The following is a 26808-nucleotide window of genomic DNA, read 5'->3' on the forward strand; positions in this document are numbered from 1 at the left end:
GTACATATTTCATCTTATAGTATATTACGACCCAAACATTAAGAGCTTGTCGTCTGCTCCCTAGGACGGCGACGATCGGTATCACGCTATTGGCTGACGAGAGAGAAAAGGAAATCACGTGATCACGCGGTGCTCCGCTGACGTAGCCTTCCCAGAGAGCAGCCATCCGCCTAACCAGTCGCGTCTTCATCGTGTGACTAGGAGGAGGCCAGCACGCACTCTCCGCGGCCCGAAATTTGACTTATCGGTACCGGATATAGACTGGAGCATACTTGCAGCTGTACATTGGACTTACCGCATACACACTGGAGGACACCTGCAGCTGTACTTACCACCGGCAGCAGCTTTCCACAGCGGCAGTCACTGCGGCGGATCGACACGTCACCGCAAAAGGTGAGTACTGCAGGTTCCACAAGTAGTGCGAAGCGATTCCATCTGTACCAGGGCTGCGATGGTACGCAGGTCGGTTCACAGCGAGACAGAGGCATTCCAGTGCAGTGTGGTGTGAGCGTCTGGGCATTATTAAGCAGCCCACATTTTCATTGCCCGGCGATCGAAACGTTCTCTGTTCTGCGAACGCAGCTGCATGCGTTGCAGAGTTCGAGGCACTTCTCTGCTAGTTTAGCCGATAAACTCGCTGCGTCTGCCTTTCAGTCTACGGCCGGTAACGAGGTGTAGCCGGCATTTGCGTGTGCGGCCTGATTCTGGACCGCGTGCTTCGGCTGCGAGGCATTTTACTGGGGAGCTAGGTTTTCGCTAAGCCTATAATGGCTTAAAGTGGTGCAAGATGTCGGCGATTCACTCTCCCGGCGTCCCGTCGGTCTGGGAGGCTATGGCGGCTATGAGCCTCTGCGATTATCCCTAGCGTCGGGAATCACCGCGTTCTACTGAATCTTCAAGAATGCTGTTGATTAGTGTGCGTTGATAAAAATGTTTGCAATAAAATAATGACGCGTTTCATTATAGCAACGGGATGGCGAATGTTTTTTCGGGGCACTCTGCCCGCCGCCCAGGCCCTTTTAGGGGCCGGACCACCATGGCGTAGGCCTAGTGGTTCCGATTGTTCTAAATTTTTACCAGTGCATCCGGAGCCTCCGAGTAGTACGTACGGGAGCTACTGGTTCTCTGTCATTCTCCGCGGGCGTTCCCATTGCACTGCAACACGGGCAGACGCCTCAGTTCGCGGGCGTCTCTGTACGCAGCCGAGTACAACTCTGTTCTCTGTTGTGGTTGTCGCCGCAGGTGACGGGACGATGTACCGATTGTGAGTCGGTGTCGACTGAGACTGCACTGCAGTGCTTGTATGCGTCCGACTGATGTTGAGAAAGAAACGCCACCGACTGAAAATGGAACTCGACCGAGAGTGGAACGCTACCTTAATTCTCAAAACTGACACTGTTGACATTCTTCGAATGAGTTTAGAACGCTGCTGACTGTGATTGGGAATCAAACGCTACCAACCTGGAAGAGAACGCTCCCGGCTGAGAGTAAGACGCCGCCGCCGATTGAGACGCTGCTAAGTTTCCGGCGTGAATTCTGATAAGAATGGTGTTTGTCGGAATGAGATCATTGTAGACTCTATAGAGAATATAGCTGCACTGGTTGAATGGAAGCGGCTGCTGCTCTACCGGAATTACGCTTATCGCGGACACGTATTTTAAGGTGTGCCTCGACGAACCACGGTTGTCGGAAACAATTAAATGGTCGCCATGAAGGCATCTGCCAAGCTTACTGTTTGGGCTGACGAACATACTCAAGTTTTTGATGGGCGACGTTAAGCCTAACTTGTCTTTATGGTCTGACCGGTAATGGATACGTGGAAAGCAGTTCACTTTTCCTAGCTGACTACTGCGTACAGTCAGGATGGTGAAAACATTGCGTTTACATTTCCTCCCCTGCTTGAAAGAAAAAAATGAAAAGTGGTTTTTGGGGAAAGGAAATGGAGTAGTATCAGTCTCGCATATCGGTGGGCACCTGAAACGCGCAGTAAGGGAAGGGATAATGAAGGGCGTGAAAGAAGGGGTGCCGTAGTGGAGGGCTCCGGAATAATGTCGACCACCCGGGGATCTTTAACGTGCACTGACATGGCACAGCTCACGGGCGCCATGGTCGTATTCGAAACCGGGAACGGCGGGTTCAAAATCTGTTTTGAGGAAAGTAAAGACGGAGCAACTGTCTCACTTCTCGGTGAACACCTAAGCCGCGCCGTGATGGAAGGGTGGAAGGCGGGAAAGAGAGAGAAGTGCAGTTGTAGAGGGCTGCAGGGTAATTTCGACCAGCTGGGGATCTTTAACCGGTACCACTTTTAGTATGTTCCTGCAGCGTCCTGCCCTTTTCGACAGCATTGCGATTGTCCACTTGTTTCATTGAGGGCCCTTGCAGTGGCGCCAGCCTATTACCCAACTTCAGAAGTTTACATTTTAGCATTATTATTTATAAATATCACGATTGCAGATTACTAGTTTTGAAAATACTTTAGTTGATAGGAAATGCGCAAAATTCTTCAAGACGTGTCCATTAGACGGTAGTTCGGTGTCGTGGAAGCTAAGCGGCGCTACGCTACAGCCAAATTTGGAGGAGAGAAGAGGAGAGGGACAGGCGGCCATTCGGACTTTAGTAGCGCGCCATGCACTGTCTGGTGGAGGTACTGCAGCACTGACATCGCACAGCGAACGGGTGCCTTCTGCGTTTCGCCTCCATCGACACGCTGCCGCCACGGCCGGGTTCGAACCCGGGTAGTCCGGCTCTAAAGCCGAGCAGCTCCCGATACTTGTACGGACCGTTCGGAGGAGGCGGGGGAGGAGAACGCATGGTGATCTCTTTATTTACAGATAGTTGTAATGGTGATTGTCGTGTTTATGTGTGCGACGTCGGACCCACTGTTACTTCTATGTTCTGTGTGGCCTGTCACAGGAGCGTTCTCTTTTTACGCGAATGCCTATACAGTCTGTTCGGTCGAAAAGCTGTCGGCGTCGTATAGTAGTAGTCGGCACCGCGCTTCGAAATTATTCCTTCGCTTACGGCGTGGTTCGGGTGTCCACCGAGATATGCGAGACAGGCGTCATTTCCTTTCCCTTAAAACCAATTTTCATTTCATTTTTCTTCCTTTAAGGCGTAGTTCGGGCGTCCACCGAGATATGTGAGACAGGCGTAATTTCCTTAAATTGTCCAACGGGCAAGGCGTCGCGTGGATCGACTCCTATAACGCTGCAAAACACTGTGGCGCCCCACTCTTAAAAAGAAACGTCATCCAATTTTTTTTCCTCACTTATACAGGGCGTTTCATCTACGGCTAACAATTTTCTTAAAACAGACTTTTTGGGTTGAGAGCGCATTGTCAGTGGTGGTGTGCAGCAAAATACAGCTAACACTTGTTAATTGAATAGTCAACTTTTACTGCAAGACTCCCCACTTATTGAGAGGTTTGTAGCACAGCGCAAAATAGCATCCATATCTGCTTCAAATTTGCGAAAACTCTATTCTCATCGCCGCTGAGGCGCTAAGAATTTTGGGGCGGAATACAAGCGAAAGCGAAACCGCGCAGCCAGAGAGAGCACTAGCCACGCCTACGAGCGGTTGTCACGCTCTTGTCACGTGCTCTTTTCGCAGTGCCCGGATGGGAGCGACGATCGGGCAAAGGCTGCATATTGCTTGTATTTTCTGGGTTGTCTGATTTTACTGAAGGTCTTTAACATTTGCTAATGTGTATGCCAGTAGTGTATGTGAGTCTTTTGTTATTAGTTCAGATTAGATGCGCGTCCGTTGTAGTTATCCGTGTATTATATGCATGTATACGTGTGTCTTCCCTTTTTTGTGCCAATAACCAAGCGGTGAAGCTTCATCGTAATCATTATGACACAGAAACAAATAACAGGTGGCCTAATGAGCCAAGCTAGCCACTTGGAGATGTACGGCTAGTGAGTCCTATCCTCGCGCCTTTGACGCTGAAACGATTGTACTTGGCTTCCAGCCCCGTCAGGTTTAAGTGCAAGGAACTTTGAACCAATTAAGGATGTGATCGCAGATCGTGTTGGGTGATAAGAGCTAGTGACTAAGTCGCACTACCGATTTGCGGTCAATGTTCCACGTGACAATTGTCCGAAAACAATTGGTCATGTGACTTCGCTATGTGGTGACGTCTTTATTTCATGCAAACGACTGCCAGGGCCAGGAGATCTCATGGCATTGAGGGAGGGGGTTCATGGCTGACACTCTAGAGTAAAATTAAGTAGCCGAAACATTGCCGAATTTGCGTACAGAAAACATACTCCGGTGCATGCGCGCTTAGCTTGTGTTCTAAACTAATAAACAACGCAAACACGAGATTTTAGTTCCTTATTCACGATAAAGTTGCCTTTGTCATATTCATCGCTGATCGCCATTTCGTGTCAAACTGCAGGGCGGGCGCCTGTTCCTGTCTGCCGTCAGGCTCACGCATCCCTCGCCGCAGGAGGCAGCGGCTGGGCGGTTCGAGGCTGAGGAACCGCCGTGAGTCCGTGCAGTGCTTTCGTCGCGCGGGTGCTGACGGGATGCCGACGCACGTCCCACCTGCCGCATCCTGTCAGCTGGGGACGGAAAGCTCTCACAGGTGAGGTGGAGGAGGACCGTCGCCAGAGTTGAGCACATTACAGGCACGTGCGCTTCGATGCCGTCTTTGTTGTGGAGCTCGTTAAACAAAGACGTAGAAGCGCTGATGGAACGCGGGTTCAAGTACTTGCCGACGCACAGTCTCCTATATCCTCGGCTCTTGCTCACAGGGGAGCTTCCTCTGGCGCGGGTGAGCAACTGTCGGTGACGTTGATGGATGTCACGGTGACGAGTGCTCAAGTTTCATTGACGTACTCGATGAAAAAAGATTGCGCATACAGGAAAGAGTGGGTTCTTGTGTTGTTCTCCTTCAGTGACGACTCTCTTAAATCGGCCCTGTTCAGGTGTCGACCCTGGAGAAATGAATGAATGAATGAATGAATGAATGAATGAATGAATGAATGAATGAATGAATGAATGAGTTGTTTCTATAGAAAGGGAGGCTCAAGGCCGCTCGTTGGGGAATTGGGTTACCGCTCTAGAAATGAAACGGCAGTCCTTCAGTTTACCGAGGTGGAATAACGGAACTTATCCCTACAAAAATGGTCTACAGACAGCCTATAGACTTCTGATAGAATCTATTACCTTCCTATAGATATTTCTTTTTGTCTATTCATTGTCTACAGGCTGTCTACAGACAAAAGTCTGTCTATATGATTTGTATTGCCTATATGCTGTTCCCCGGGGTTTCTGTATAGATAGTGTATTGACTTTATAGGCAGAAGTCAATGGACAGTCTATAGACTGTCCAAGGAAACTATTTCAAGGGTTTATCTATAGACCTGCATATCGAATCGTAAATGTGAGTGCGCGGAACTTGTAATGTTTCAGATTTACATCCCTTAGTGCCCTTCAGCAGCTGAAGCTCTACCAACTTGCACATGACGCCAGGCACCCCATAGCCGTACACCACGCGTAGCTTGCATCGTGCAGGTTGCCAATAGTGCCAATAGTTGCCAATAGTGAATTAGACGAATGCTATGCCTTTCACGATCCTCCCGACCTCCAGCACCGCTTCTATGCCTCTCAAGATCATATTTTCCAGCATCGCGCGCTCCGGACAAAATCCGACCAGTGTCTGTTTTTTGTAGAACAGCACACACTGATGTAGAACATCATACAGGGGGTTTATAATTTCGGCTCCAGCGATGCTCGCGGGATCAGCATGCGATTGCCAATGCTACTAATTCACCCTACGTAAAAGAATCCCTGGAGGTCGAAATTCCCGGAGACCTTCACTACGGCGTCCCTCGTAGCCTGAGTCGCTTTGGGACGTTAAACTCCATAAACTAAAACACCCTCCACCATTTCCATCGTCATGTAACCGCCATTGATGCTTCAGTGTGCGCTACCGACACGCCATTCCGGGGAGCTCCCTCAGAGTGTGAGCGCAGTGTTCTGACTCTATGCTGAGCATTGTTCTTAAGTTCGCAGCGAAAGCGAAAAGTGGTGGACCGTGGCGTCCTTCGTGACGTCCCTCAAAAGCCAACACTCTTGCCCCGGGGGGTCCTGCGCGCGATTGGTTTGATATGTTCAATATGTTACCAGTCAGTGCAACGTAGCTGCACTGTCGGAGTCTCTGGTATCGTGTAGCTGCTGTATTTAAAGCACGTCTGTCCGTCATGTCTGTGCTTTTCTCTTTGTTACAAGTGATACGAACTACACCGCTAGGCACAGAGGAATAGATGTTGGTGAAACTATACAGGTCATTTGAATCAAACCGCGGAGATTTTTCACTAGCGGAATGCATGCACTTGTGTACGGTGCAGAAAAACGAAAAGTTATTTTGGTGCTCTTTTCCAGAGAGATGCTTTTCCTTGGACGTGGTACCTCGCCGCCTTCTGCCTTGCGGTACGGCGGAGCCTTCTGCCGCAGCGCACGGGTGAGTTCAGCGGAGTACGCAATCAGGCGATCATGTCACTGGATGTGACCGCATATCTATAGCTGCTCGGCATGCGTACGCGTGCGTATAGAATATTTGCTTGCTTTTCATGTGTTCTCGGGAAACTATGATTAATGGTCTGGACACTAACAGTTTCAATAGAGGTACCACTGGTAAGGGGGGAAAAACTACGTGTTTCCAGCTCATTTCGGCCATTTTTTCTTGATTAGCGGCGAACGTGCATCAAGCACAAAGAAGAAAACGTAGAAGATCGTAGAGGCGCTATAGAAAAACAATACGTTAAAACTGTATGTACGATACAGCTGTCACGTGGTGATACGAGCTGTCACGTCGTATGGAGCAGCGTGTGGCGCCGTGACTGATCACGTGGTTCGTTACATGGTTGGTCACGTGACCAAGTTCCACTCGGCCAGCTGTAGCTATCACGTCACTCCAGGTGTAACCAAAGCTAAACCACCCCCAATTTTTTGTTTCGACAGCCGTACGGTGGCCATATGTAAGGCGTAGGAAACGAGTTCTTGTGACATTGAGGTCACAAGAAGTATACAAATTCAGTGATGTAATAGCTGTCTGTTTATTTCCTGTTATTGTGTCTCTCCAATGCCTAATATATAATTTAAATACCTAATATATAATCTAGTGCATGTCCACCAAGCGCGAACACTCGATGCGCAAAATACGTTCTAATGCACGTCCAAAAAACAGGGATATTGGACGCACAAACTCTATCAATTAATATTACCCGTATATCTTTCTTTGGCAGCTTTAGTGCCGCATTCGAACATAAGAAAAGACTGAATCCTAAGATGCGTGCCACATGGAATGAATTTATTAAAGTTTTCCATTGGCAAGTAAAGAGCTTTTTGGCGATCATGCGGTACATTGATAATGCGAAACATTGCCTTCGTTTGTGATTTAACCAAGAGGTAGTGGCGGTTTTGTGATCCGGTGACCTTGAGGAAAGCGCGAGAGGCGTGCGGAAACAGTCAGGTGCTACGCCGCACGTGTTCTCGGCGCTCGCCCACACTTTTTCTTTGCTAAACTTTTATTGGCTTCGGCAAAATATACACTTGTTCATAAGGCCGAATATGCAGGAATGCGGCTAGTAGTGCTACTGCATTATTAAAAGCTCTTCTGCCGCTTTGTTATTAAATTGTAAAGCATACTGTTACCTGTGCATTTTTTGCCAATCGGAAGCTTGATTCCTGCCTATTCCAAAATTCTAACGCATACGTGCGGCGCATTTGCTTGCAAACTGAGTAGTTCAAACTAGGCAAACTAGACAGACAGCTTTACAGGGAAGGCAGTTACCCAAAATCGGGCTGAGCGAAGTGCATACCGTAGCAGACGACGGCGCAGGCCGTTCGGCGTGAGTGGGCGCGCGATACAGTGTCACGTGACCACACTTTTAAAAAAAAATCTTCAATCACTTTTTTTTTTGCATAAAGGGCGCATGAGAAAGGCAACACAAACATATTTGCTGGCCTGAAAGGTTATGTATGAGCACAAAATGCCGCAACAGGAAAAACTCATGCCAGTCTCACCTAACGGCACCTATCGGTACAGAGTAGTACCAGTAATACTCGCTGCTCCGCATAGGGCGCGGTCTTCGACTTTGCGCGTTTGCTCAGCTTTAGCCTAGCCAGCGGTAGCGCTGAAGTTGGCGGTTTGTTAGGTTCTGGCGGCCTACCACACAATACTTTTGTGTGTTCTACCGTTTCTGCGCTCCACATATGGCTCGGCATCCATCAAAACTATGTGCGATAGCCCCGTTTGCATAGCGGTTTCATTCCATGTTTTCGACATGTCATGCAGCCGTTTTCTGTCAGTTGACTAACTATTTGATTGAAAATCCTTAGACCTTACTTCTTTGTTGCAGCATCGGACGATTTGTGCTGAACTATTCAAGACAATCCTTGTCTTTGGGTAGCGGTGTAGGTTGATTGTAGATGTCCACGAAGGATAATTGGTGTGTCTGCCGAGTAGCACGGCTGATAGTTGCGATGCCGAAACCAAGCAAAGCGCGGTCTGTTCGGAACAAAGCCCGGTGAGAAGTTCAGGTGCTTTTCCAAGCATTGGAAGCGCCGAGCTCATTGCAGACTCGCTTTACGAGCTCAATTCCGAGTCATTCAGGTGAACCGGATGGCGAAACTCGGCGCAAAGCGAGTGATGCCGACTACTATGCACTTCCTTAATTGTGGCAATGCAAGCGATGCCAGCGGTTCGTCAGACGACCCTTGCGCCAGCGTTTTTGAGCAAACTGCTGATTCTTCATCAGCATGTTCGTCAGCAGATTCTGCGGTCAGCATGTATGTCCACATGAATTATATGTTTAGCTTTTAATTTTTAAATGTTCAGCACCTTCATTCAAGAAATGGAATCTGCCTTGTGTATGCTCCTAGTTTTTTTTTGGGTTATGCTGTTGCAATGAATATTGCTTTAATTTGATAAATTTTCAATGTCGGTCTTCATACCAATAAAATATTTTAATGCAAATTCGTTAGTTCAATGATGTTGGAGGGACAACACCTGAATCCTGTATTAGGAGTATTCTTAGGACTGTCATGGTTGACAAGCTGGCTGCGTTGTTCTCATTTCATGGCAAAAGAGGAAAACTGGCTTTCAGTGATCTTCAGATTTGCAGTTGCATTGTTGGTAATTATTAGTCAATATTTCTGCATGCGCTTCAGCTCAAACTTTAGATCATCAAGAGTTCGCCGCGAGAGCTTCCTTAGCATTCTTACAAAATTATGGAAACAAATGCAGAGGAAGGCGGCATCATAAAATTTCTCCATTGCAATTTATGTATCTTACCCTGAACTGCCAGTACCGACTGTTCCCGCTTACTTACCTTGCAAAGGGACAAGAAATGTGCATTTACTGAACACATCACCCGTTATGTCAATTGCGGTCATCGTGGTAGAAAACACATATGCTAAACTTTTCCTCATGCCCAATACACATCACAATGGCTCTCAGACCTCCTTTCTCCCTATGTTCCTTTTAAATGCGACAGCTCCAGTGATCCACCACTGGACCTTCGCTCCATTCTCTGGCTTTGTCTTGCATGGACACATAACCCACGTTCTACACACTGCAGTTGCTGCTATGCCTTCCTAGGCTTCCAACTAATCCACCAGGACACTTTTTCACAACCCAAATATGTGCTGTGTTTTTTGTACTGTCTCTTTGTTAGGTAGCGCATTAAGCAGTTAGGTGGGCAGATGAGATTAAGAAGTTTGCGGGGATAACGTGGCCGCGGCTTGCACAGGACCGGGTTAATTGGCAAAATATGGTAGAAGCCTTTGTCCTGCAATGAACTTAGTACAGGCTGATGATGATATATGCAACCAACTAAAAGTAAAGCTGCTTAAAGTACCTCACATTGGCTGTTCATGCAAGTGTTAAAATTAGCGGAGCCTAAGGTCACTGTTTGTCCCACGGTTTAAGTTTGCATTTAAGAATTAGCTTGTTGATTGTTCCGCTGCTCTACGGGCAGTGATCTTTGCAGCAGCTAGAACTCTAAACACAGTAATGCAAAACCGAGAAACTTATATTTATGTTTCTTTTGCTAGCTGCTCTAGAGGCTGCCCATAGCTGCAATGACCATAAAGTGGAAGCAGCCATTAAGGATTGGCTGCGTCATGCACCTGCGAGACATCGAGGCTCCTCCAAAAACGTAAAATAGCTTGTTTGCTTCCTAAATTTTTATGCCCACTGGTTGACTGAAAACATTTTGATAAAGATGGCCTACTGGAAACAGTCAGAATGTGATACATTGTTTTATACATGAGTTTGACTTTTATTCTGGTCATTTATTAAATTTTTAACGAGATTGTCTAGCTTCTATGCAACCAAACTTTCATTTTCCTGGAAAACCACAACATGTGTGACTTTATATTTGTTTCTGCCTGCTAAGCCTTGTAAATGTTCAATTAACTGAATGAGTTGACATTCTACTGTGTTGCTATTGCTTTTTGTGCTGCTTTTTTAAAAATAATTTCTAGAAGAGCATAATCTACCCTCCTCATTTTATAGATGTTTCGTTAAAGCAATGTAGATATGCAACTTTAATGTACACAAGTGAAAATTGTTTCAATTTCAGATTAGTTTAAGTAATCTTTCTGACCCCATTATGTGGAAAGTTGTGGCTTGCTGATTGTGCTAACACGTGGTGTCCATGATATTGCTTCTGGAATTGGAGAATGGTTTTCAGTCCAGGAATAATCAATGTCTGCTACCTACTTTAGTTTGTCAGCTGTCTTGCCATATTGGTTTCTTTTCCCTGGAAGGGATGACTTAGAAGCTTGAGAACTAATGTCACTATAATTTTTTGAGTAGATGTACATTTTATATAAATGCTGGTTGTCAGGTTACTTTTTGCATCAAGTTTTGAGAGCATTTAATTTTTGCGCAGCCAAGTAGTTGCCATCTGTCACCGTCGGAACCATTACAGCCCAAGCCTGCGACGAAATCACCATGCTTCCCACCGACCCTATATTCTCCAACCAGGCTTTGAGAGTTTTCATCTACTCTGCTAACCTTTTGCTTAAGAAAGCTCGTCTTTCTCATCTGTATTCATGGGCGTCTTAAACAAGACGCGCCCTAAGTTGCTTTGTAAGTGACAAAAGAGCTATACGACCAGTCTCTCGTGTAAAAATGGTGCTTGTCAACATACAGTTGAAAAAGCTCAGTGAATAACTGCATATGCTCGTTTTCTTTATTAAGACATTAATTACCACCCTGTGCTGGTTTTATTTGTTATGGCTTTTGACATTTTTACCACCCTGTGTTAGTTTTTGTTATGGCTTTTCTAATGCAGATATTCTAACTGAAAAAGCATTGATGCTAAGTAACTTGTAATTGTTGCTTAAAATGGTGGAGTTATATTTTCAAAGCCATTCATTTTTCCCTGCTTAATTTAGTGCACACTATTGAGTGTAAGCATCAGCAAGAGGACTGTATTGTGCTTCAGCAGCTATCGACTGTTGCTCTGCAGTGCTGCATAGTTGTACTATCAGGAGCAAAAGTTTGTGGGACTCGGGTGTGCGGGAAAACATTTATTCCGGCACAGTAGCGTAATCCACCCACCTGATCTGTATGGAAGCTTTTTCCTCTGTTAACTACAAAAAGTTTTGTTCCCAGAACTCGGCCTCCCGCAAACTGTTATAGACACCGTAGTGGGACCAAGTGTCTAGAGTCTAGAACCGTAGTATGTTGCTCTTATTATCAGTAAAGCACAGTCAAGGTTAGCAGGCAGCTTAAGTCAGTAACATAAATTCGTGTGATGCTATTGTGTGTGTAGTGTATTTTTATTGAGGTGAAATACATGGGAGAGTAACCATTTGTATCAAATGACAGTACGCCAGTTTTCATAGGTGTGAGGTGCATAAGACATCTATGTAGCATTTGTGGCCACCCAGTGGATGCGACAAATACCCAACTACGAGGTTTAGTGCTCATCCATTCCTAGAGGTACAGAAGCATCTTTGGTGATCTATTGAATATCTTATGTGTGTTCCATGGACAAATTAGTATATCCATTAGAAGTATGCTATGTGATGATGATACACATTATGGATATTCCCTGGATGCGACAAATATTCAACCATATGATCTAATGCACATCCTATGCTAGAGGTACTGATGCATTTCTGATGATCAGTGGAACATCTCCAGTGTGTTCTGTGCACTTCTTGGGATGTCTATAAGAAGTACACAATATCCAGCACTGCGCATTCTTAGGATATTCAAAGGGCATACCTATGTGGTTATCTGGGGTTGTGCAGAAAGTTCGCAGACTGAACGATTTCAGCGGAAAATGCTCGCTCCAAATCATCTTTATAGGTTTTCACCATTTCACCAACATATCAGCCTGCTGTGCCAGAGAGGCCTCGCTCCCAACTTCTGTCAGCAATTTTAAGAATCCGAACCTTTCGCAGAGTTCAGTGTAGGCAGCCTTTCGCACTCGCAAAGCAGAGCCTAGGCTGTCAAGTACAACGTTGTAGGTCTCTGCAATAAACTTTTTCCACCTTGTAGCGCACTACCACTTTTTCCGTCCGGGGACTTGATCCCGATATTATCCTGATAACATTGATTGGTACTTAGCGTGCGTGCTCTCTCTTCGAAGGTATCAGAGGTCGCAAAGAATTAACAAAGCCTTCTAGAGAGCTCAGCAGGTCTGCAGCAGATGTAATCTCTAGGCCTGGTTTCCGAAGTGCTATGCTCGTTTTATCAAAGCGCTCCAAGGTTTCTCTTCAGTAAATCGCCATGAATGCTGTCTCTAGTTTTGTCATTTTCTTGAAGAGAGAGTGCACTTCGTTCCTAGTGTCACCGCTTTTTTCCTCATTCTTTGATATAGCTTCGAGGCAACACAAGACTGCATTGAAATTTTTCAGAATGGCCTTGCATGATTCAGCGTGTCTCGACCACCTGGTCGCAGACAGACTTTGCAAAACAAGCTGCTGGCCAGTTCCGCCCATGCTGTTCAAAAGATACCTCCATCGCTTAGATGAGGCAGCAAAGAACACATAAAATCTCTGAATTACAGTGAAAAATTTGACTGCCTCAAGGCAACTGTCAATGCTACACCACCAACCACCAAGTTCAGTGAATAACCAGCACACGGGATGTAGACTGCCAATTCGTTCAGGTGTCTGATTTGGGCTTACAGTCCTTTGTATTTTCCTGACATATTACTCGCATTACCATGAGCTTGGCTCCTACAATCATCAATTGAGATGCCATTGGTCGTAAAGAGGGACATCACGGTATCGAAAAGATACAAGCCGGTATGTGATTCGATTGGAACAAATCCAAGAAAGCGTCCGTACACTTTCCCATTTTCATAGTATCGTAAAATAACTGACAGCTGATCCACATGAGTAAGGTGTGGAGTCGAATCAACAGTTAGAGAAGTATTTTGTGCGTTTCACTTCGTCAACGAGACGTTCCTTGAGAGCCTTTGCCATATGCTCGACAACTTCATCAGAAATAGTTTTTGACAGATACGATGGGTGACCTTTTCCTTTGTATGCGTAGCATTTGATGTGCTCCTCTAGAAAGGAATCAAACTTGGCAATGGCTTTAAGCTCTCCCACATAATTACCATTTCTCAATGAACCAAAAATCTCCTCACTACCCCTAAACGCTAGGTAGCGCTCAGCTAAACGCTTAACTGCAACGACTACGCGCTTCAACACATCTGCCCAGTAAGTGGTCTCAGTGGCAAGATGCTTAACCAGCTCCTTGTCAATTGTGCTGCTCGAGTTAGAGCGGGCGAACCATGCTGCCACGCAGTTCCGGTGCTCGATGCTATTTTCATGTGTGCAAACCTTTTCTTCTGCTCTTTTCCTATCAGAAAAGCCGTGCGTGGTGAAAGCACTGGGGTTGCTTGAAATCGGAAATACTTTGCACATGAAAGGGTTAACAGAATTTTCGCACTCCGAGTACATTAACCAGTGTCGCTCGTACACCTCCTCACTTACAGCCTTTCGTACGAAAAGATGAGGTGACATAGTGTTTGTGAGTTTTGTATTGCCTTTCCGAAGACGGAAAATTTTCTCCCCGAATTTCAAAATACAATGGCCCTTTCTCAAGGTATACACTCCGAAAGCTCTCAGCAAACGTCCGGCCACTTAGCAGGGTCACTTCGGAGAATCTCGCAACATACCTCTTGCTGCGGGGGCGTCTGTATTTCTGTGTTGCCGCAACGAGAAGCCGTCTCATTCGTCCTCTCGAGGCACACTTTGTAAGTGGGAACATGATTATTTGAAGCCAAAGTAGCAGGAAAAAAGTGAGTTGGTTCTTGGAGTGTTGTTTTCTGGCACTTGTCAGTAGAAGGAGGCTCATCGGGGAGGTTTGGCACCTGGTGATCGGCAGTAGTAGAAATCGGGCATGGCGGACTGGACACCTGGAGCTCTGTGGTATGGGCCCGGCCGAATGGCATAGACGTTGCTGACTCAGGAACAGGACAGGGCTCGGTTAGCGTCGGTTGCTCAAAAATATGGACGACCGATGTTGGCCCCATTTTCACAGGGTCCAGACAAGCAAGATGAGTCAAACCTTGCTTCTTGCCTGGAAACCATGGTGATGGAGTTGGCAAGTCCTCCACAGAAGCACAGTCGGTACTATTGGGAGTTTGACATGGACTGAGCAGAGTGATCATACTGCTCCGCGGAAGCTGCATTCAGTAGGTACTTTGTCATCTTTGGTAGCTTTTTTTCATGCTCTTCTCTTTCTAACTTCGCCTTTCGTTTAGACGCACCACTTTGATGCTTCCTACTGAGCATTTTCGCTTGAATGGATGCTAACTGTTCACCGCACCAGGCACTTCGTCAGTCCGATGCGACCGCAGGTGTCCAAAGGCTGCCGTCCCGATGACTGGCGCACGCTGCCTGGATGGTGAGTGGCTGGCCGAGAGTGGCGCGTCTCCAGGGAGTTCCTCAGCAGGCGGGCTTATGCAGGCTTAACCGGCAGCTCGGGGCTGAATCGTAGCCTGCGATCAACTTCTGTCTGTTACTAGCACCAAAGCAGGCGTTCACATATGCATAGAGTTCCTTGTACAAATCCCTTCCTTCTCCGCACAAACTCCTTCTCCAGTTCCGGGCTTGTCTTCCTATTAGCTAGGAGCAATAGTCTGTTTTGGGAGGATCTAGATTTTTCTTTCACCCCGTCAACGCCGAGCGCGAGAACGAAGGGGAGAGGGCGACTCCTAGCCCGGGCGAAGTTGCGCGCCCTCCGTCACCTCCGAGTCATCTTTTTCGACTTCTTTCTGGAAAGTTTGGCGGCCAGTCTGACCTACTTTTCCCGTCGAGCGCGCACGAGGGTGTGCAGCCACTAGGCAGGAATAAGGCCCTGGAGACAGGCCTTTGTGTCCAGCTCTCCAACTTCCCCCCTTCACTCTTCCACAACCCTTGTCCGACAGTGAACATTCCATGCCCCACGGCACGCGGACAAAAGCACGTGTGATGTCTTCTTTCCTTTTCTGCCCAGACTCAGCCATCAGATTCATAGTCATCTGCTATCGGACTCATCCTCCCCCGCCCAAATTACCGTCACGGTAAAGAAATGTCGAATGGGAGGCACTGTTGGGTACTGCGGCACGTCCCTTCTATGTGAAAAACAGCGGCAGAACTATTTGAGAGGTGGAGGGTGGCGTGGTGGTGACGAGGGGCAAGGAAGATTTAGGTCCTCATCCCACATTACATGTTTTAGGTGTTTCCCCCTTGCCCCTCCTCTCCAGGCAGCCCTCGACAGACGGAACCACGAAAACTCTTCCAAGCAAACTCACCTCGCTTCGTAAGAAAGAGGGCCTCGCCGGGGTGGCGGGGGATTCCTGTTTTTGCAGCTCGACAAGCTCTCCCCAAATGACCAAGCTAAACGCATGCTGTTACATTAGGCGGGGGGGCCCCGTCTGCTCGTTCTGGTTTTCTCGCTTCATACATGTCGCTCGAAGTTCCGTTGCCCATGGTTCTATATACTAAGCAGGTTAGAATAAATGGGCCCCCTTCTCCTACAAGTGTCCGAGGTGAGGCCCTGAGCTCCAGCCTCCTCAGCCCCCCCCCCCCCCCCCTTAATCCAATGCTGTATCTATGCGTGGTCCCTTGTTTCAACGAGGTTGTACGATGCAGCTGTGTTGAAATTGTTAAACAGGCACGCGTGGACACCATTCGCCACAGCTGCGTGGAACCACATGTCGCTTATGCTTCGCGCTTCTCTATTCTCAGTCTTTGATATCGCTTGCATTGACTCACGCAGTGATTATAACAGCTACAGTAGAGCCTTTTGTTTTGTGATTGTTGCTGTTCTGTCTTCACCGCTCGCTGCCTTCTTTGAGCGTAGCTTTCTCTATTCCTTTTTTACTGCATGACAGTAGGCATACAGTGTCAAAGATACAATGCAGCTCCGTATGTTGTGTTGTGTCCATTACCCTGTGTGCGGTCCATCGCGCTGTAACCATGCGATACGAAAAATAACTCGCCCAAAAAGTTTGTAAATTTATTGCAGCGATAGATGCCTCGGAAAGTTTCGCACGGTCTTTCTTATGGAGACCACTGGAGTTGGAACTACCACTTGGAGAGAAGTAGCAGTGACACTATGTTCAACATAACAGGGCGTGTTCTGAAGTGTCCTGTAACTGTGGGGCCTGTAGTAATTTTGCCAGTAGTGTAAACAGAGGACACCGGCTGTGGCAGTTCAGGGGATCCTCTTGCTTGTGTTGTCATTATCGTGGCTGACCACTATTTTGTGTCATATTGCAGACGGCTCCCTCGGTATCCCGTCAGGCTCATGCATTGCTCGCCGCCCAGGGCAATAGAGGGGGCTCGGGCAGTAGCACAGCGAGCTCCTAGCTGCCGTGCCTTCGTCACGTGGGTGTGAGCTGAGATGCCATCGCAAGTGCCAACTGCATCGTCTACTCGGCAGGTTGCGAGTGGAGGAGAGACTAGGGTGTCTCGGGTGAGGAAGAGCGTGGCCGTGATTGGCCCATGCATTTCGTTAAAATCGCAGTTGTCTATGAACCAAAAAAAAATTAAAGGTGCACTTCAGTTTTCTTACGTGCGGAAATGCGAAAGCATTTTGAGTTGTGCCGTCTCCTTTTTCACTTAGTAATGTAATTAATCATCGATGGTAGTTCATTAAATGAAGCGGTCAAGCAATTTGCCATTTTCTCTTTATTAACTCTTACTTGGTGTTATTAATCATTGAATAATTAGTTTTATTGTTTAATTGCTTTTTATTACTTTTGTACATTAATTTCTCAAGGAATGACCAGTAATTCACCAATTTCGTCAAATACGCCGAGTATTTAGTGAAATTAATTGTCTATAGAGAAAAATTAGCACCTTTCGTACAAACCGACAGCAATACATTTTCGGACACGAATAGGTGAAAACGTAATCGTTTCACGCATTCATACATTAAAATTCGAAGTGCTAAGCTGTGCACCGTAACGCGCAGAACTTGGCGAAAGTTGTTGCCATCTTGGTGGCTGTTCCTTTAGAACGCCTACAGTAAAACAGTAATGTCTTAGACCTGGTTATTTTGTGCCAATACCTCGGCTACTGCAATGCGCAGTCACTTGATGGTCACGTGATCGGACGTCGACTGTGTGTGCATACACATCCAACATCCGCCGGGACGCCCTCTTTATAACAGCTCTTGCAGCAAAACCCGCAAAAATTTAGTGTGCCTACCTAAGGCTGATCTCCTTAAAGATTTTGACATTTTTCCTTTCGCTTCGCGGAGCGAGTTTTGTGGCCTGTGTTCTCTTCGGGCATTGAAGCACATCATACTTCTAAAGATGCTCCAGAATCTGTGTGCTCAGCCGTTTTCTTTTTTGGTTTCATTGAAATACCGCGAACAAAACCATGACTTCACTCTTGCTAACCAACTTATCCACCGCTAGAGGTCATCAGTAAGGTGAATATGAAATCGCGCACTGAGCCCGAGGTTGCTAGATCGAGGTTGATGGTGGCGAAATGCGAAAGCGGGCACATGCTTTAGGATCCGAGTGCAAGTTGAAGAACACCACGTGGTTGAAATTGATCTGGAGCCTCCCCCCTCCTCCCCCCCCCCCTCCCGCTCCCACACGCACACACGCACAGACACTAGTGCCTCCTTTATACAGACTACGTAAACCGTCTGGATGCTAAACGCCGGGTATTACTAGAAAGTGATACATTGAGCCGAGATTGGCTGCCGATCTTGCAAGCCTGAACTGACCACTGGTCCCAAATAGAATAATGATCTGCAGTTTTTTAGAAGCCGGAGTGTGTGGTAATGAAGCATGGAATATCCATCAAGTTATTTGAAAATGTAGCGCGAAAAAACGACACAGATGAAGGCAGACACACGACACCGGCGCTGTTGAAAAATGCAAATGCTCCTACTCGCCCAGTTTAGCACAGCTGTGTAATATCCAGCATTCGTGCGCTTTTCTTAACAGCACCAAATATCAGTTCATGGTTCCTTTCAGTAGCGAATTAATGACGTTGGGAGAACTGGTATTGTTTGTTGTTCCATCTTCTTGATTATCCTGAGGCTGACTTTGCCTTCGCAGGGTAGCTGTCGGTGCTTTGGATGTGGAAGCTGGCCGGAGTCGCTCGGGGGAGCCAGGACGAAGATTTTCCTGGCTTGAAACTCCGGCGGCCAAAGAAGGTGGGTATCTGTCTTCGATACACTTCCCACGTAGCGTGCAACGTCGTATTGGGAATACTCTGCGGAGTCTCCGCACTGGGCTACTGATAGATATGGGGACACACCCGTCATGAGAATTCGGCGTTGTTGGAAAAACAAACTCCTGCCACTGGGTGCGGCTTTGCCAGTGTGGGAGAAGTCGTGAGACGTTATTCCTGTAACCCGCCCCACAATATACAGGACGTTTCACTTAATACTGTCAGCACAATTTTTAAAACTGGTCTTTTTGAGTTAGAAGAGCGCTTTTTTCGAGTACCGTTAACAGCGGTGTAGGGAACGATTTGTCGTCTGTGTTCACTAGAGGCTGTGAAGCACATCGTAGTTCTAAAGAAGCTCCGAAATCTCTGTGTGCAGAGTCGTTTCTCTATTTCAGTTTGACTGAAATACCGCAAACTAAACCGTGACTGCAATCTCGGTAAACGACTTGTCCACTGTTAAAGGTCATCAGTAAGACGAACATGGAATCATGTTTATAGATTGTCTACTGTGCCCGAGGTTGCAGGATCGAGGTTGCGGGACGTGAAATGTGAAACCGGGCACTGCTTTAGGATTTGAGTGCAAGTTGAAGAACGCCAGGTGGTTGATGTTGATCTGGAGACACCTCCCCCCCCCCCCACACACACAGGCGCACTACTGCGTCCCTTATACAGACTACATACACCGTCGGGACGACACTAAACGCCGCATATTACTGCAAAATGATGCATTGAGGACAGTGTTAATTGGAGAGACATGGGAGGGTCCTTTGCCCTGCAGAGGGAGTAGTCAGGCTGATGATGATGATGATGATCGTGTGCTTCGTGATCCCGGCTGCGGCGATCGTATTTCGATAGAGGTGAAATTCTTCACTAGTGCCTCCCTAATAGCCTGAGTCGCTTTGGGACATTGAACACCCATAAACTAGAAACCTATTCTTAACCGCAGTGAACAATGTCTTCAAGGTCCCTTTCAGCATCGAATTAATGACATTGGTCAGTATGGTTGATCGCTCGTTGTAGCTGCTCTTCTTTTGCTGCTAGGGAACCTGTGGTTGTCCTTATTGTAATGTCATCTGCATGCATTGCGTAGCTGATGTTTTCTATTTCGTCAAGTACTTTTGTGAGTCATATATTATTGCTGCGTTGAATAGTAGCGGTGAGCCTTGCTGGGTGCTCAAGGCACCCCGCAATTACTATTAAATATTACTAAATATTACTGTGCTTGTGCCTTGCGGGGTGCCCTTGTTTGGCACCGTGAAGCTATCAGATCTTGTGTTTTTGATGCCTATCGTAGCCGTTCGCTCCCTCAAGAAGGCTTTGATGTATCGGAAGGCTCTGTTTCCACAGTTTATGTCATTGAGACCTTCGGTGATGGCCGCACAACACAAGTTATCGAAGGCTCCCTTTATGTTGAGCGCTAGTACTGTGTGTTCTCCACTTTTTGGTATTTCTGCGATGACTGCCTCCTTTAATTGTAGAAGTACGTTTTGGCTTCTGAAGCCAAACATGGCATCAGGGTAATGTCCCTTGTCCCCCATGCAGTCTGTGATCATTTCATTGACCACTCTCTCGTATATCTTCCCAAGGCAGGAGGTTAGGAAGATTGGTCTGAGGTTTTCGATTTGCAGTCTTTTGCCTGGCTTGGGTACCATAATTACCTCTTCATTTTTCCAATCCGCCGGCACGATTCCTTTTTCCCAGATTTCGTTTAGGTACTTGGTAAGTTCGGCGATGGCCGTGTCTCCCATGTTTCTAATGGTAGCGTTATTTATTCTGTTCTTTCCTGCTGCTGTATTTTGGCTTCCCCTATGGCTGCCCTTACTTCCTCCTGGGTGAATGGCCTATCCACCTCAGGGTTGTCTTGTCCTGTGTATTCTTGGTCTTGCTTTGGGTACGTGGTTGTGCCGTAGCATTTCCCCTTCAGTGCCTGTGTTTGTTCGTCTTCCGTTCTGGGAAAGGTGTGGATTAGTCATTCCATGGACTTGCCGCTTTCCGTTTTGGTTTTTGTTGGGTCTATCAAGGCTCTTAGCATATTCAAAGTTCAGGCCATGCCAGGTCTTCCTATAAGAGTTCCGTAAACTGTTGCCAGTTTTGCATGGCGATGTTGTCTGCGTGCTCTGATGCCTTCTTGGTTAGTTCAGCGATCTTCAGTTTGAGTTTCCTGTTGTATTTTTGCTGCCTCCATCTCCTGATAAGGCTTCTTCGTGCTTCCCATAGGTGAAAGTTGCTGTCTACGTCTGGGTTTTGTTCCGTGAGACGATTACGGGCTTGCGTCATGCTTGGCCGAAACGGGCAGGTGCAGTTGTTAAATTTACTACGAGAGAAAATTTATCTCAATATGGGAGCTCAGTGCGCAGTTGCATGGCGAATGAGCCAGCGGTCAAAGCTGGGAGATTTTAACGCGATAGCTTTAGAGTAGCCGTTGTGGCGAAAGCCCGAGGTCCGGCGGCGTGACGACAATTCACATTGTCCAAGAGGGTCTTGACGTCACAGCCACAGGACAGTCGAAGAAAGAAAAGCAATTGCATTTAAGGGAAAAGTTTCCAGCAGGGACTCGAATCTTTTGTCTTAATCGGGGCGCGCTATTCCTCGACCACGGAGAAGCTATGTTTGAGTGCGATAAAATGTATTGTGTGGGTTCAGAGTGAAATAAGAAAATGCAGCAATGCATCTAATAAATTAATATGACCAAATAACGTCAACAATTAATGTCGACAATTAGTACAGCCTATATCTACTAGCAGCCGAAAGCTGCTTGACCAATAGTAGCGAGGGAACTATCAACACGGTGGAGCATACGCCACAGCGCCAAGAGATGGCGCGCGAGACGCAGCCTGCGATTGCTCTTAAGCGACTTAAAAAGGGCTCTGAAACACCTTCTAAGGAGAGCACATAAACTCCCCAAGTCACTGCATTGTGTTAGTTATGAACACTTGATGCAAATAATGCACTTCTAAATGCAGCAGAGAACCCACAATCACGCGCGAAATTTGGCAAGACTTTCTGGCGAATTATTCATGCACACTGCATCGCAGGCTCCTGCATATAACAGCTCAGAGATCGCTAATGGTTAGATTCTTCTGAGACGTCAAACAGCTACCATGGCCACGGCGAGTCGGGAAGCTCCGCTCCGGCGGTGGGCCTGGTGGAGTAGCGCCAGAGGAGAGAGAAAGGCGCGAAGTCATTGAAACTCAAATTTTGACTATACTAACTCAGCTTCCATAAATCACATCAAAAAAATTCCTGCCCGTGGATATTCGGGAAGCGACGTCCTTTATCACCCCAGCCCCTTCAGAGGCCCTTTAAGTGTCCCTAGAATTTTGTTTTTTTTTAGAGCGAGATCTCTACTAATCGAGGTACAACTTCTGATTTCGATGTGGATGAGACAATGACCTTCAATGCTTCACAAGGTCAAACTGAACATAACTGCATATTGGTATGACCACGTGATCATATTACTGTGACTATTGCATACCTCACCTTGGCCTTGACATTTTGTTTGAGACAGTCGGTACCAAATCGACAATGACCTTCAATGCATCACAAGTTCAAAGCGAACTTAACTGCATGGTGCTATGACCACGTGATCATATCACTATGGCCATTGGGTACCTCACCTTGACATTAGATTTGCGACAGTTCAATGCATCAAAAGTTCAACCCGAACTTAACTGCATGCTAGTATGAAGCAAGCTATGGTAGTGTGGCCACGTTATCATTTGACTCTGACCATTGGGTACCTGTCCTTGACATTTGATCTGAGACAGTGGAGACCATGTTTAACAGAATTCGGTCATATATAAGTACATTCAAGCCACGTTGAACATAGCCATTTTTCTAAAGCTACCACAGTACAGTTGCTTGCTGCTGTTCACCAGAGACATGTGGGCTCCTGTTAGGGTGGCCTCGATCTCTCGCATTCATTTTCCGAGCCACAGGTTGTCATGCGGTGAAGCGAACCTGACAGGACGAGCAGCGGCCGCGCCTGGCATGCTTTGCTCGTTCGCTACAAAATTCGTTGCGAGTACAAACTGCTAGTTTTAATGAGCGATTAGTCCATTTATAGGGCACTGGTAATAGTGTTATGCATAATATGGTAGATAGTGGCTATAGTTCCAGGTAACCGTGCACTGTGGCTGCGATGCAAACACAGAGAGGAAGGAAAGAATTTAGGAGAGGCCGTCACGTCACAATTTTAGAAGCCGGACATGAGGGTCCCTCGCCAGCTGACCTCCGTCTCAGCGCGCTTGCGCATGCACAGCAGACAATAGATGTTTTTAGCATAGCATATACGTACTAGCTTTGACGTATACTAGCTTACCGGACTCCTTCTGCGCACGCACAGTGGCTTTTCCTGACCCAAACAGTGCCACTGCGCATGCGCAAGAGCGGTCCGGTAAACCGGTATACGTCTCTGGTAGTACGTATACGGTATGCTAAAAACGTCTAATGTCGCAACGCACCGATTCGCCGATGGCGCAGACGATGCCGCTATGCCCTAGGCCAAAGACTATGAGTAGCCCTAGCGAAAACTGACTAACCGTGCACTTCGCAGCTTGTATGGCGAGGGTCGTATGGTTAGCAAGAGCCTTTAAGCTTTCCTTCCTCATGGATGCGAAGCAGGTTAGGCCTACAGCAACGCCCAGTGGGCAGTGTCCTGCGCATGAGAGCAAGAAGCGCATCTGTAGCCTGGGTACAATGTATTCTTGATTGCAGGCTAGAGATAAGCTTACCAATCTCCACAAAAAATGCGCTTGATTGGTGCAGTGGGTTGGCCATGGTTGTTAACACTGAAAAAATAGTTTTGCTCCAAATAACACACAAAAAGAATCCACTAAAACAGATGAATACTCTTCGATCGCCACTAAAGCAGGTTAACAGCTACAAATATCTAGGTGTAACCATAACTAACAATCTTTCCTAGAATTCGCACACAGATAACATATGTCCTTCCGCATTTAGAAAGCTATGTTTCCTGAGGCATAAACCTAGAAATTTTCCTCCCAACGTAAAACTATTGACATCTAACGAATCCATCAAGTGAAACCTCGAATATGCTTCGATAGTATGAGATCCATTTACTAAACTTACATTAGACTGTTTTAAGTATTCGCTTTTTCTGCGTACAATATCCGATTGTAATAATGCTATGGCGTGGTTTAGTTTTATGACATTTGTCACTATTTTCTTATGCATATTTTTTTTTGTGATCTGCATCTTTCTGAACTACTGTTGTCAACACATGCCTATTCTGCTTAGACCCTGACAAGGGTCTGCAGTATGTACTGATTACAAAAATAATTGTTATATATCGAATCATGAATACATCGAACTATTTTGCGATCCTTTTCAATTTCCATACTTCTGGGTTCTGTACAAGGCGATTCGTGTGGCTTATCCTAGCCGATGACCTACCCGATCTCAAGTAATCTGGGTACGGGTGCATCTGGGGCAGATGGGACTGAGTCACGTGAACCATAATGTATTTCTCGGCTGATCCCTGTTCCTCAGCACACTCAATAGTAAAACAATTTTCGGTATATATTTTTATCAAATTCTCTGCACCCTGATAAGCCTCGTCGCCAACATGCGCATTACACTGTTGAGTGCTCTGCTTTGCCGTCTATTTAGTCGACTTGCAACATCTGCCTGTGATTGGGCTAGCAGGCAGTCGTACCAGGAAATACAATAGGCCTGCGGGTAACATAACACATCTTTGCCGACTCCATTAGCATCTCCGCTAAGGTGTGACTGGGAGCCGGTAGTTATACATTTTTCTTCAGCATCTTTGTCGTTTTTGGTGAAGAGATAAAAGGCTAAGAAAGCGAGAGGAAGTGTAGCGCTTAGCAAAGGTGCCGTCCTCTAGTGCCCAAATAGGGAGGTAATTCAGGTTTTTCTGCCTAAGACTAGTACGAAACGCTAACTAAGGTGACCCACAGAATCGAACGAAGAACGTATGTGACCACGCAACCACTACCTCTGCGTGTTCCCTTGTCTCAACAAGGTTGTACGATGCAGCTGTGTTGAAATTATTAACCAGGCACGTATGATCACCATTCGCCACAGCTGCGTCGAACCACATGTCGCTTACGCTTCGTGCTTCTATATTCACTGTCTGTGATATCGCTCGCGTTGACTCACGCAGTCATAACAGCCAAAGTAGAGCCTGTCATTTTGTGATTGTGGCTGTTCTGCCTTCACCACTCGCTGGCTTCTTAGACGTAGCTTTCTTTATTCCGTGATTACAGCACTATAGTCGGGATACAGAATAAAGGACACAACACACCTCCGTATGTTGGGCTGTGTTTTTTATTCTGTGTGCTGTCGATCGTGCTTTAACCATGGAATACGAAAACCAACGCACGGTCTTTCTTGCGCAGATTACTCGGAGTTGTGGTCCCACTAGGACAGGAGTAGCAGTGACACCACGTGTGTGAGGAAAGACAGGAAAATATTCAAAGTATTAGAGCGCGTTCTGAAGCGCCCTGTAAAAGTGGGGCCTGTAGTAATTTTGCCAGTAGAGTGTGAACAGAGGACCCCGGCTGTGGCAGTTCAGGGAATACATTTGCATGTATTGTCATTACCGCGGCTGACTGCTATTCTGTGTCATATTGCAGGCGGCAGCTCCGGTCTCCCGTCAGGCTCATGCATTGCTCGATGTCAACGGCAATGGAGGGGGCCTCGGGCAGCAGCACAGCGAGCTCCTGTTGTGCCTTCGTCACGTGGGTGTGAGCCGGGACTACCGCCCCGTCTACTCCGGAGCTTGCAGGCGTGGAAGCGGAGGGTGTCTCGGGTGAGGAACAGGGTGAAATGATAACCAGATTTGGGCCCGTGATTTCCCCGTGCCTTTCGATGACATCGCATTTGTTTATGAAGCAAAAAAAAAATTAGTGGTGCACTTAAGTCTTCTTAAGCATTTCGAGCTCCGTTGTCTCCTCTGTTACTTAGTAATTATTTACAGTTAGTAGTTTTATCCTCGAGGGGGCCTCGAGCAGAGCATAGCCAGCTCCTAGCTGGCGTGCCTTCGCCACGTGGGTATGAGCCGGGACGCCGACGCACCTCCCAACCTCCCCGTCTTCTCGGCAGGGGAGAGGTGGTTGCCGCAGGTGAGGAGGACTGATACCAGAGTTGTGCTGGTTATTGCCCAAAGCCCTTCGATGATGTCGTAGTTATGTAACAGACAATATAATTACAACCACTTAACTGCTTGTACGGCCACTGACATAAGAAAAATGGTTTGGTTTATGGGGGTTTAACGTCCCAGGCTACTTGGGCTATGAGGGACACCGTAGTGAAGGGCTGCGAAACATCGACCGCATGAGGTTCTTTAACGTCCACTAGCATCGCACAGTACACAGACCTCTTAAATGTCGCCCCATTGAAATGCGACCACCACAGCCGTTATCGAACCTGCGTCTTTCGGGCTGTAAATTGTGGGGTTCAACGTCCCGAAGCGGCACAGTATGGACAGTGAGGGACGCCGTAGTGCAGGGCACACGCGCATTTTTGCATGTGGCCTTCATCGCAATGTGGCCGCTGCTGCCACCACTCGATGCCGCGACCTCGGGATCAGTACCCGACAGCCAAAGCCACTGAGCCATCGCAGAAAGTTCAGTGATATGCACTAGCTGCTTCGTGCAATGATTAATGCAGTGACGTCACGCGTGACGGAACGACGATTGTGTTCATGTTATGGGAAATTTAACAAGTCCCTTTTTAGCCTGAGAAATTGTTTGGAAACGCACAGGGGCCCTTTGCAGCACAGCGCGTGTGCGGGTAGAATCCCGAGAATGTTTAGCCTCCACTCGATCCGTCGCTGCATACGTGCAGCGCTCCAAGCATGAGCCTCGGCTGCGTCCATTGTCTTCCCGCAATGTGACTTGTGTGTCCTGTAGCCACTGGCAGTTTTTATCGTCACTGAAGCGAGAGCGGAGGCGGAGGTGCACCTCTGCTAACCTTAACAAAAATGGTTTATAGGCAGTTTATGCAGTTCTTGATTGCCTGCCTTCCTATAGATATTTTCTTCTCTCTATTCATAGACTGTTGACAAAAACCTGCTAAATATTGTATGGCCATTGATCTATGAATTATCTATAGACTGCCTATGTGATTTGTATTGCCTATAGAATGTTGTCTAGGTAT

The 26808-nt window shown here is 47.0% G+C and overlaps 1 protein-coding gene across 3 annotated transcripts in view; it reads left to right on the plus strand.

The window, feature by feature from the left end:
• Window positions 1–230: 230 nt before the first annotated feature.
• LOC144101349 (uncharacterized) overlaps window positions 231–26808 on the plus strand; it is a 145358-nt gene continuing 118780 nt past the window's right edge. The window contains exons 1-7 of one of the 3 annotated variants that reach the window (XM_077634460.1): window positions 231–393; window positions 4400–4588; window positions 6391–6469; window positions 10066–10169; window positions 16753–16948; window positions 18552–18649; window positions 25284–25459. In XM_077634460.1, coding sequence (XP_077490586.1) covers window positions 18572–18649; window positions 25284–25459 — 254 coding nt within the window. In that variant the 5' untranslated portion in view covers window positions 231–393; window positions 4400–4588; window positions 6391–6469; ... (1 more) ...; window positions 16753–16948; window positions 18552–18571. Of the gene's footprint in view, window positions 394–4399; window positions 4589–6390; window positions 6470–10065; window positions 10170–14531; window positions 14682–14706; window positions 14894–16752; window positions 16949–18551; window positions 18650–25283; window positions 25460–26808 lie in introns of those variants that run through there. The other 2 variants (XM_077634459.1, XM_077634458.1) reach the window with 2 other exon arrangements.

The sequence above is a fragment of the Amblyomma americanum genome, chromosome 8 (assembly GCF_052857255.1).
Source record: "Amblyomma americanum isolate KBUSLIRL-KWMA chromosome 8, ASM5285725v1, whole genome shotgun sequence".
NCBI classification, from domain to species: domain Eukaryota; kingdom Metazoa; phylum Arthropoda; class Arachnida; order Ixodida; family Ixodidae; genus Amblyomma; species Amblyomma americanum.